The following is a 12,629-nucleotide window of genomic DNA, read 5'->3' as shown; positions in this document are numbered from 1 at the left end:
TTTTTAGCCCTACACCGCCCACATTTGCCATTAGGTTTTGCATCATTTCTTGAGAAGTACTGCTCATTCTTATTTATTTTGACCAATATTTAACTATTTTAACTGACAGTGAGTTTTTCTTCGTCATGAATGAAGCCATTTTGTCATGGTTTTATGGAAAATGTATAAAGACATTTATTTATTGACTTGTTTATTCATTTTGTAGGTTGTTGGTTTATTAGTTTGGTTTGTAGTTTTTTTGCTGTTTTCTCAGGACCAAATCATGAACATATTTATGAACAAAAATGTCGCCATGTGCCTCTAAGATGCCTTCCTTTCTCTGTTACTGCCCTTACTTCTTAAATGAGTTTGTTAACCTATTACCATTATTAACCATATTTATTTAATTTGCTTGGCCCCCAGCACTATTAGTGGCAATCAATTTTAGGACCATCCAAAAAAATCGCAATGCAAGTGAATGTTCTTGTTATATATGTATTAATAAAATAGGTCACTGATTTCCTTACGTTGTATCATCCGTATATCTTGTGGAGTGCAAATTCTCCTGGTACTATATTTCCTCTGCTTAATTTATCATTATACGGAACAGTAGGTCACACTAGATGCATTGCTAACTACTATTTGCTGCCTGTTCCTAATACAGGCATACCCTGCTTTTAAGTACACCATGGGACCAGAGCATGTATGTAAAACAAAAATGTACTTAAAGTGAAGCAATACCTTTTTCCCCCCAAATTTTTAAGTTAAAAATTGTGTCCTATATTCTAAAAAAAATATATGGTAAATACATAGTATTTGTTAAATTATATTTCGCTCAATAAACATAGTCTTTACAACATAACCCTAATATAATATTGATGTGATTTAAGGAACCGTGGTGCATTATAAACTAGTTAAAGCAGTGCTAGCCGAGGCCCAGCTTATTAACTAAAGTGAGAATTTAAAGTGAATTTCAAATTTTAAGGTTAAAATAGCCAAACTGTAAAGATTCTCTAATTGAGCTATGGTTTCAGTTTGGTTACTCTGCCTTTACATTTGAAATGAACCTTGACATCCCACTTTAGTAAATAGCCCTGTGAGCCTAGTCCAGCACAGTGAGTGTAAGGACCCACATCCGCTCAGCCTGTGCAGGACTTGGTTGCTAGGTAACGTGCCGCCGCCTCGGTCGCCCTGGTGACGCGCACACATTGCGCATGCGCAGTGGCCCGATGTACGAGGTGTCATGGCGGCCGTCCTGTCAGTGAGTTGTTCCCTGCATCGCCCATGGTAACGGCAGGCGGGCACCCGGGAGGCGAGATTGGAGATCGCGAATCGGTATCCCGCGGCGGTAAAGGGAGATGAGTCACAACAAGGTAATATCTGTGAATGACTTTATAAGAAGACCTTACAGGACGCGCAGTCTGATCATGCTATAGGGGCCCTTGCGCCATGGGGGGCATTTATAGGGGCCCCTGCTCTATGGGGGGCATTTATAGGGGCCCCTGCGCTTTGGGGGGCATTTATAAGGGCCCCTGCGCCATGGGGGTCTATAGGGGGCATTTATAAGGGCCCTTGCGCCATGTGGGTCTATGGGGGGGCATTTATAAGGGCCCCTGCGCCACGGGGGGCATTTATATTGGCCCCTGCTCCATGGGGGTCTATGGGGGGCATTTATATTGGCCCCTGCTCCATGGGGGTCTATGGGGGGCATTTATAAGGGCCCCTGCACCATGGGGGTCTATAGGGGGCATTTATAGGGGGCCCTGCGCCATGGAGGTGTCTGGGGGGCATTTCTAGGGGCCCCTTCTCCATGGGGGGTCTATGTGGGGCCCCAGAATGAACTCTGGATGGATCTGTTATTTTGGTGTCTGGGATGTCTGACCTCTTGCCTGCCAACTATGAAACAATGCCTCCATCCCTGATTATGAGATTACATTGGTTCTCAACATTTTAGACACTTCAGTCTCTCTTGTTTTCTGATCCTGGTTCAGACTCCTTGTCCATTTCCAGTTTTTTTTTACTGTTTGTGCTAGATCACATGCTGGCTCTCCTTGGGAGAATTAGCTTGATTTCCCATTTAAAAACCCTTGGGCAAAAAAAAAAAAAAAAAGGTGTAAATCTTGTTTGTATTTTAAACCCTGGAACAAAACTAAATTGGAAACCGGTTAAAGGTAAAGGGTTACTCTTAGAGAAGCTTTTTATTGGAATTTAGCCAGCTTAGAGCATATGCGTGCAAAACGAGAGGATAGGGAGGATATGGAGGGAGCGGAGTGTGGAGGAAGGAGGATTAAAATAAACAAACAGAGGGGCTAGGGTGGTGTGAGGGGGCTCATCAGGCTTCCCTTACAGGCTCTGACTACAGATGTAAAATAACCCAAGAATTGACATTAGGTAGCCCGGAACAGACTTCTGGCTGAGAATGTCACATGTGCCGAGGGTGCAACTAACAAAAGTGCCAATTAATCTGGTTTTGCAGTGTTTCAAGTTGAAACACTGCACAGCCAGATTATTTGTGCCATGACCACTTCTAGAAGCAGACGTGGTCATGGATGTTAAAGAAACACTTTAAGATGCTAATTTCACTCCCAATTAGAGGATTACGGAAATACTTAATTGATACAGGCTTCTGGTAAATGCATTTTAATGCTAGTTTATCTTAAACAGCAGGGGCTGGATTTAAAGCCATTGCCAAGTGGAAAAACAACATCATATAGTGATGAATTTATCACCACTTGAGTGATTGTTCCCCAACAGTAATAACACTCATAGAACCATGTTCTGTTTAACCAACTGCAGTCAGGGCAGCACCTTGGTTTAACAAAAGAATAATATTTTTTTTTCTTTTAACAAGGGCACCAGTGCCTGTTTTTATCTGATTATATAGTACCTGGTTTTTGAAGTATTGGCCCACGAACCATCTGGCTTCCTAAATAGTTTAATGTGGCCCAGGGTCTGTTCTGATCAGCCATCGTGATTGATGGGAAATCTGCTCAAGCTTTGACCGTTGCCACATTTAGCCAAATATCCGGTTTAAAATGAGACAAAGTAGTCACTACTTTATTTCATGTATATATTTTTATTGTGTCAGAATTTCAAAGAAATTCCCACACAGTCAAAATGAGCTTTTCATAAAGCTTCCATATTTATGAAAAGCTCAAAGCTGACCTTTCTGTTTTTAAAAGGGGGAATCTAAGCACAATAACCATTTCAGCCTATTGTAGCAGTTATGGTGGTAGCAGTACCCCTGGCTCTGTGTCAACAAAAAAAGGTGTGCTCCCCATGATTAAGTGCCTTGGTGCAATCTGTAGTATTCAAGGTGGCGTCCCATTGTCAGTTTAACACTGCTAAGTTCATAGCAGCAATAAATAGAAAAATCTACACTTCAAGGACATATAACCAAGTATAAAACATGTTTATTATTTCATTTAAAAGGTAATTACATGCAGCTTAGAACCTTAGACCAATATTCTAATAATAAAAAAAATGCTAAAGTCCAACAATTATAATGGCCCATAAAGTGCAAACGTACCGTTATTTCACCTGACATATTTCATGCTTATATCAGCACTCACAATAGCATTGTCAGTTTTACCAGATTATCTTAATTATTCAGCTAACGATCCCAGCCAGTTAATGCGACAATACTGACATGGCTAATGCAGAAGTGTAATACTGAGGGTGGTGGCACTATGGCTATAGTGGTTATGGTGCTTTGAGTCTTTAAGTGCTCAGTAGAGATCATCTCTCACATCAGCAGAGTTTTTGCTCTACATGGAGCCTGTAAGAAAATTGTAGACTTTTCCTACAGTTGTTGCTCCAGTTGCAGCCTGGATAGGCTTAGAGACAAACATGCCCTTATTTGTCCTTTAGATACAGTAAACAAGTTCTTATGAATGCTGCTTTGCAAGTTCCAGTCTATGCCATCTGCCATCATTAAGGCTGGATAATCCGCTCTTGCCTGCTAGCCATCCTGAGGATCAATTACTAAGCAAGGATATAATCGCTCACATGAAGTACGTTTTCATGTTTTGTGTTTGTGTAATTTAATACTAAAAATAAAACTTAACTTTCTGTAAAGTCATTTTGTAGCCTAATGCAAAATAATGTGCAAACACACTTGTCAGTCTGCCATCAGAATTGTGAAATTCACAGCAACAATGCAATTGTGATAAAATAGCTTAATGGAACTTGTTAAAATTCCTCTATATAAATACCATGAGGTATTTACCATTTGTGTTTGCTCTTAAAACAACTGCAGAACAATGTTAACAATGCAGTGTTTGTGGGTCCAGGACATGCTTGAAAACAAGTGAATCTCCATGTATCCTTCCCGGTAAAATATTTTATAAATAAAGAACAATAGGAGATCTGGGATCTTTGATAGAGCTGTAGGTGAGCCACCAGGGGGAGTGATAACGTCCGTGTCTACCTGGAAAAATAAGCTTGTCAGCTTGGCATGTGTTCATGGCAGCTTGACCGCTCTCTGACCTGGCCACTCAGGGTAGCCCATGGTCAGAGAACTGCTTAAAGGATTGGGAAATGGGCCTAACACCCTGAGTTTACTTGCACAAGTGAGTCTAAGGATGTGCTGTGGCGATTGCGGACATTTCTCTGATGTCCCCAGATTTTGGAACAAAATGGTGTCTGGATGGCGGAACAGAACTCCAAGTTCAGGATGGTCCCATAAAACCTGGGGCAGTTTGGAGGTATGCAACTGAGCTTGTGGGTCCTAGTCTCACTAATAGTGCCTACTTGGTTATTTTGTTCACAGTGTGTTTTCCCAGATCTGATTACTGATCTGAATACTCTCCTCCTGATGCCTGTGCCTTTTGTAACCCAATATGAAATTGAGTACTGATTATTTATTTTCCTTTCCTTCAGGTGAAAAACATGGAAGACACATGGAAAACAGATGAGTTGACAAGGCATTTACAGGTAGCATGTTGTAGGCTCTGAATATGACATATTTCTTAAAGAGATACTCTAAAATAGTAAATCATAGTCTATATGCTTTCTTTGGAAATTGAAACTGTGGTCAGTGACCATGAGATCCACAGATTGGTGTAAACTAATGGAAGTGCCCATTCTGCATAAAAAGGCGAGCTTTGTGAAATAATAAAAGTAATTTAGGTATTAGTTTAAGATTTTATGTGTCTCCTTTTCCCCCTCCTTTTTTTTATTTTATTTGAATTATTATTATTATTATTATTATTTTACACATTTGATACATTTATTTTTGTTTACGGTACATTCCATTTCTTTTTTTTTCTTCATATATATATATATCCTGCAGTTGGCTGACACTGAAAGAAAATTAAATGAAAAGACGAATAAGGAGAAGAAACATCACAGAGATTATGACGATAGAGAAGGAAAAGAGCTGCATAAAAATATTGATAGGGACAGACATAGGGAGAGAGATAAGGGTAGAGAACACACCAGAGAAAAGGAGAGGACAAGAGACAAAGAGAAAGATCGGAAAAAGGATAAGGAAGTGTACGAATCCGACAGACACAAAGTGAGAGACGAGGAAAAGGTAGAGGATAAGAAATCTAGCAGGGGTGATCCAGATAAAGTGTCTGGAAGTCGTCAACTGTATGGAGATGTTAATCCAATAAGAGTGGAAAAGGAGCGAAGACGAAGACTGCTAAAAGATGGTCAAGGTACGCTGGATAGGACCCTAAAGAACCCCGATCTGACTGGTCCTATGATACATGTTTATTTTGTAATTAATGGGACAGTTCAGGTTGACAGCCACTAAAGGCAGTTTAACCCTTCAATATAAACATTGCAGTTTCTCTAAAACAGCAATGTTTTAGTTACAGTGTTAAGGGGACAGAACAGCGCACCCAGACCACTTCAATGAGATGAAGTGGTCTGGGTGCCTATAGTGTTTCTTTAATGGTACAGTGCATTTCCATGATTAATCAGAGTTCTGGTTTCATAGTTAAACCCATACCCATTGGCTGCCGTAGTTTTTTTTTTCTTAGTCAAGCTGCCATGGCCCTATGAATATTTTATTATCCAGTGCACTTCTGCTACGTTAAAATAGTCTTTAAAGGGACACTATAGTGTCAGGAAAACAAATCGGTTTTCCTGACACTATAGTACCCTGAGGAGTTAAAACCCCTTCAGTAGCTCACCTAATTCCAGCGCCGGGCTCCCTTACCTCTCCTCCCCGCCTACGTCAGCATCCTCGTCCGATGTCACAGGAGCCGCATGCGCGGCACTGCCGCGCGCGCATTCAAAGTGTCCGTAGGAAAGCATTTCTCAATGCTTTCCTACGGATGCTCTGCGTGATTGAGGCATAATATGCCTCAACAATTGCAGATGCGCCTCTAGTGGCTGTCCGGAAGACAGCCACTAGAGGCTGGATTAACCCCAAATGTAAACATAGCAGTTTATCTGAGCTGAAGTGGTCTGGGTGACTATAGTGCCCTTTAATTTTTTTTATTTTTTTTTGTTGAAAATGCAATGGGGGGGAAACAGGGGTGTGTGATCTTTCATGTGAATGTATCAATAACAATGCTTACTTTTATGCTATTTTTCTTTTTCTAGAGAAAAATAAACCCAGCGGTGATGACAGAGAACAAAGGCACAGAGTAAGAAAAGAAAAAGAAGAGAAAATTCAAGAGGTAGGCGATGTATCAAATTCCAAATGTATCAATTTACCTACGTTTCAAAAAGTTTATAAAAACTGTAATTACACTTGCAGGGTTAATGGTGGTGGGAGTTGTCACCCAGTCCACTCCAATGGGCAGAAGTGGTCTGGGTGCCTGGAGTGTCCCTTTATTATTACATTTTACAGTTTCCAATATATACCGTATTTATCGGCGTATAACACGCACTTTTTTCCCCTGAAAATAGGGGAAAAATCGTGGGTGCGTGTTATACGCCGATATCCTATAATTACTTACCTGTCCTGAAGCGTGGGCCGGCTTCACAGCTTGCACCGCGGTACAGGAACTTTAATTTCATGTTCCGGTTTCCGGCGGGACTGAAAGGAAGTGTGCACAATAGTGTGCACACTTCCTTTCAGTCCCGCCGGAAACCGGAACATGAAATTAAAGTTCCTGTACCGCGGTGCGCGCTGTGAAGCCGGCCCACGCTTCAGGACAGGTAAGTAATTATGGGAGGGGAAGTACACTATGGGAGGGGGGGGGGGAAGTACACTATGGGAGGGGGGGGGGAAGTACACTATGGGAGGGGGGGGAGGGGGGGGAAGTACACTATGGGAGGGGAGGGGGGGGGGGAAGTACACTATGGGAGGGGAGGGGGAGGGGGAGGGGAGGGGGGGGAAGTACACTATGGGAGGGGAGGGGGAGGGGGGGGGAAGTACACTATGGGAGGGGAGGGGGAGGGGAGGGGGGGGGAAGTACACTATGGGAGGGGAGGGGGAGGGGGGGGGGGGGAAGTACACTATGGGAGGGGAGGGGGAGGGGAGGGGGGGGAAGTACACTATGGGAGGGGAGGGGGAGGGGAGGGGGGGGGAAGTACACTATGGGAGGGGAGGGGAGGGGAGGGGGGGGGAAGTACACTATGGGAGGGGAGGGGAGGGGAGGGGGGGGAAGTACACTATTGGAGGGGAGGGGGGGGGAAGTACACTATGGGAGGGGAGGGGGGGGAAGTACACTATGGGAGGGGAGGGGGAGAATACTATGGGAGGGGAGGGGGAGAATACTATGGGAGGGGAGGGGGAGAATACTATGGGAGGGGAGGGGAGGGGGGGAGAATACTATGGGAGGGGAGGGGGAGAATACTATGGGAGGGGAGGGGGAGAATACTATGGGAGGGGAGGGGGAGAATACTATGGGAGGGGAGGGGAGGGGGGAGAATACTATGGGAGGGGAGGGGGAGAATACTATGGGAGGGGAGGGGGAGAATACTATGGGAGGGGAGGGGGGGAGAATACTATGGGAGGGGAGGGGAGGGGGGGAGAATACTATGGGAGGGGAGGGGGAGAATACTATGGGAGGGGAGGGGGGGAGAATACTATGGGAGGGGAGGGGGGAGAATACTATGGGAGGGGGAGAATACTATGGGAGGGGAGGGGGGGAGAATACTATGGGAGGGGGGGGGGGAGAATACTATGGGAGGGGAGGGGGGGGAGAATACTATGGGAGGGGGGGAATACTATGGAAAGGGGGGGGGCACTATGGGATGAGGCGGGGAACACTATGGGATGAGGGGGAAAATTTCCTGGAATTTCTTTCTAAAAATGAGGTGCGTGTTATACGCCGGTGCGTGTTATACGCCGATAAATACGGTATGTTTCTTTGCAAATCATTACAAAACAAATACATATTTATAATTGCAAAAGTGAGAATTCAAAGTGAATATCAAATGTAATGCTAAAGTAGCCGAACTCAAAGCATAACTGACTGAATTTCTTCAGTGACTATTTTGATCTTGTATATGAAATTTACTTTAAATTATCACTTTAGTAAATAACACTACTTAAATTGTGTTACTTGTTTAAGAAAGAAGATAACGAGGAAAGAAAGCCGAGACATGGAAAGCACAGGGAAGATTTAAATAATGAAGATCGAGAAAGAGAACGAGAGAGGAGAAGGAGTGAGAGAAAACATAGTGAGAATACCGAGCGGGAGAGAAAGCATCGAAATACAACGGAGACCCCAACGTCGGGTTACGTAGAGCAGGCTAGCGTGGCACAGAAACTGAAAGCGAGAAACCCAAGAGAGAAGGTCTTACAGGAGGGAGACAAAGGAAGAAGGCATCGGGAAAGAAGCGATAAGGACGAGAAGACAGCTGAAAAAAGAAAAAGGGAAAATGAGGTACATGTTGTTTTCTTTTCTTTGTTTTACTAAAATATTTAATACCTTTCATACGGAAAGGATTGCTGAAAATCCATTTAGTTTTTGTTCAGCAGTTAGAATTTTATCCTCTGTCTGACTTCTGATCTTGGCTTCCTTTTGAATTTTCATATTAAGTCGAATATGTTTTCTGTTATCTCCAAAGGCCCAAAAATCTCAGCCAGAACTCTCCCGTGACTCTATCAAACGGAAAGAGACCAATGATGAAATGGTAAGCTTAACAATGAATTTTTTTTTTTATATATTTTTTGCTAATAAATTTCATCTCTTCCTGGCTAAGTTATTCCAAAAATGACTGAAATAAAACCAATCTAAGATACGTTCTCTCCAGAAGTGAGCTTTGGAGTAATGCTGCTGCTGTTGTTGTTCTCATTATTCAAATTTAAAAATAGAGACATTTTTACCCTGTCCTAATAAAGTCAAACGGTTTTAGTGCTTTCCTTTAAAATGACACAGTTTAAGAAAAAAAAAAAAAACTAAAAAGGACACCTGTTTACTTTTACAATGTATCTCTCAAAAACCCCTGGTGTAAGTGTGACAGCTTAAATCGACAACAACCCACCACCTACAACGATCTGTCAGATCCATGAAACCAAGTGTTTAGTAATGTTGATTGACAAGACAACAACCACAGACCCTACGCTGTGTTAAATATGTGATCCTGTAAATCAATTTATTTTGGTTTCCATATTTCTTTTTTTCTTTCACAATAATACTGTCAATTTCATGAAATCCAAGATTCCACTTGGAGTTGTTTTAGTCTTTGCTTGTTTCTGACGCCAGTGAGAAGTATCCTAAAATTCTAGCAATCCACAAATCACATAACCACATCATTTGGGGAATGCTAATTTTTGAATATCCTTTTCACTATGAAATTGTTATGAGTTAAAATGTGACTTGCAGTACTTAGGCCAAAGTAATTGAACTGGAAAACTAGAATCTAGAGATGTATTCTAAAGTTTCTGCTTTTTCCCAAGTTTTACAAGTCACTGTTCAGTGTAATAATTTCTTAATAATCAGAAATACAGATGTTTGTACTCTGCAAGATGACCTAATCCTCCAGATATAAAATACTTTACCAGTGGTTCCACCCTAGAAAATGACTTGCTTCCTATAAATTATACAACTAATTAGCAAAATATTGCAAATTTTAAATGTTAGGTTTACATGAAAGATAAACAAAGATTGAGTCATATAGAATTGCTATTCATATACTCCATTTTTTTTCCCGCTCCATGTTTTTGTTCTTCAAATGTGCATTAGTAATTTTGGTAGAAAAATACATATTTAATACCCAAAGAACCAATGATTTGTCAGGGATGGTGTTGTATAATGTAACAAACCTAAGCCTTGGTCCTTAAGTTGTTAAACATCCATCATAAACCATTGAAAGCAAATAGCATTTACTAAAAGCCTTTTTACTCATGTCACGAGGATAAACCCAACAGCAAGAACCTGGAGCCAAAAAACCTTTTATCTTCTCATATTGGAAAAAACAAATTGCTGAATGAATATTGGACTCTTTAAAAAAAATAAAGAAATTATTAAGACTGGTGGATTACTGCTCTCTGTAGTGTGAAAAGTTGTGCCAAACACAAACTAAAGGATTACGATTCTTCTCTTTGAATGTTGTCCAAGTTTAATTCCTCTCCCATCCATGCCAATGTTTCCTCTCAGTCCTGTTAACCACCTTACCTCCAACCATGTCCTATGGCCTCATTGAAATCTGCCCTATAGTTAATCAGGAGAAACCCCGGAAACACCAATAAATGAAACCTCAGTCAGATAAATAATATAAACATGATACTTCATTGGGTCATGAAAAGGCTGAAAGCTACAGGGGTAAAAAGATGCACGCACCCTTCTATCTTTTGATTATTACACAGAAATGGATGGTGCATGTACCCTGATTTTCCAAGCCAATTATAATTCATACAGGTTAGGAAAAGGTTCAGCAATCTCCAAATAGAGGGCCATTCTCTAATTGGTGCTTACATAAAACACAACCACGCTTTTGAACTCACAAATATCTTTTCTTTTTCTTCAATCCTTACTTGTTAATGACCTCTATGAGGTTGAAATGTTGATTCCCTTTCTTTTTTTTGTAATGACCAATGAGAGAATGGTGTGTCTATTTGGAGGAGTGTTGCTACCATCTCTATCTTGGCCTTAACCCCTTAAGGACCAAAGTTCTGGAATAAAAGGGAATCATGACATGTCACACATGTCATGTGTCCTTAAGGGGTTAAAGTGAACCTGTCACGAGAAGATTATATTATTGTGCATTTGTAGGCAATGTAAATTTTATATAGTTATCAGAAAAATAAAGATGTGATTTTACTTTTTTCTTCAAGTGTGTAATTTATATCTGTGTTATTGGCATAAATAAACAGCAGTTATGGTGTGTGCATCTGTAGTTGCCTCGCGAGGTATTGTGGGAGTTCACATGCACAGCAGAAGCCTGCGTGCATGCAGGGCTCATCTAAAATGTGTGCAGTAGTTTGCTCTAGTTCATGTCCAGTGAAGAGCTGTGACTCTGTGTTGTCCAAAACACTTGGAAGCTGTGCCTTGCAAATTATGTCGTAGGAAAGGAGTTGGAGTTTTGGTGTCAGAGATTTAGATAAAAAGAATCAAAATATTAAGAATGCAAGGGAATTTAAAGGGAAATTTGCAGAGACAGCTTATAGCATCATCGCAACTACAGTCGGCTAATAATACAGGATGCCATAACCTGTTCAACTATTTTTCAGATTATTTGTCAGATTGCATAGTTGGCGAAATGCAATTATAGAAGATTTAGTACATTTTCTCAAAGCTTTGTTTCTATTTTAAGAGAATGGAAAAAGAAGATGCATCCGATTCTGCGCACGCTGCAGATGGAGGCTACGATGACTCCAACTATGAGGAGGATTTTGAAGTATGTAAATTGTCTATTTTTTAAAAAAAAATTCAAAGCTGTGCCCAGTAGATTAAACATGTCCTTCTGTCACATGTGAATTTGTTTGTGCGTCCTGATAGTCAGAGCAAGGATGTAAATGATTTTAACCTCCTTAGTGGCAAATGCTCATGCACACGTATGCACTGTGAATAGAATCCCTGAGCACTCCTGCTTCAACAACATAATCTGCATATGTCTGAATGAGCATTGGCCCTCCCAGGGCATCATGGGACAATGATGTCACCTTGGACACAGATCTGCTGTGGAGGCAAGTGTGTTATTGACTTATCTCTGCTGCCTTACTCACCTGCTTCAGTAGTGTTTAGGTAGGCGAGTATAGGAGGAACTGTAATTTCTGTAATTGAAAATTGATCTTTCTGTTATAAAACTGAACAATCTCTAAAGTTAAGTATTTTTTTAATGCCAAGTGTTTCTGTTTAAAAAAAACAAAAATTGATATATAATGTTTTTTGAAATGTTTTATTTATATATATATATATATATATAATTTATTTATTTTTCTTCCCTCGTGCTGCTTCATTGTGGTGATATCATGTTTTTAATAAGATATCAATATCTGCAACTGATACCGGAGAAACTGACGCAAGCGAAGCACAGAGAGATGGACACAGGTTTCTTCAGGAAGGAAGAGATTCTTTATTGGATCACCGATCGGGACTCAGAGGGACTAACGTCACCAAAATACAACAAGTTCTGAGCCCCGGACAATAGTGCAGGCTCCTTATATAGGCACATAACTCCTCCCATATTAAGCTCCACCCGCACATTCTCTTGACCAATCAATACAAATAAGAATTAACTTCCTGCTTGACCGCATGGCCTGTCCAGCACAATGGAGGAGGGGAATACTACATCCT

At 41.2% G+C, this 12,629-nt stretch overlaps 1 protein-coding gene across 2 annotated transcripts in view; it reads left to right on the top strand.

Moving 5' to 3' along the window:
- The first annotated feature begins 1,212 nt into the window (after window positions 1-1,212).
- DYNC2I1 (dynein 2 intermediate chain 1) overlaps window positions 1,213-12,629 on the top strand; it is a 53,340-nt gene continuing 41,923 nt past the window's right edge. The window contains exons 1-7 of one of the 2 annotated variants that reach the window (XM_063452661.1): window positions 1,213-1,352; window positions 4,861-4,914; window positions 5,273-5,642; window positions 6,538-6,614; window positions 8,460-8,774; window positions 8,959-9,024; window positions 11,647-11,730. In XM_063452661.1, the coding sequence (XP_063308731.1) occupies window positions 1,338-1,352; window positions 4,861-4,914; window positions 5,273-5,642; window positions 6,538-6,614; window positions 8,460-8,774; window positions 8,959-9,024; window positions 11,647-11,730 (981 nt within the window). In that variant the 5' untranslated portion in view covers window positions 1,213-1,337. The remainder of the gene's footprint in view (window positions 1,353-4,860; window positions 4,915-5,272; window positions 5,643-6,537; window positions 6,615-8,459; window positions 8,775-8,958; window positions 9,025-11,646; window positions 11,731-12,629) is intronic. The other variant, XM_063452659.1, reaches the window with a different exon arrangement.

This window comes from Pelobates fuscus, chromosome 4 (genome assembly GCF_036172605.1).
Source record: "Pelobates fuscus isolate aPelFus1 chromosome 4, aPelFus1.pri, whole genome shotgun sequence".
NCBI lineage: Eukaryota > Metazoa > Chordata > Amphibia > Anura > Pelobatidae > Pelobates > Pelobates fuscus.
The sequence above is the reverse complement of the archived record's forward strand: the minus strand, read 5'-3'. Positions and strand labels throughout refer to the sequence as shown.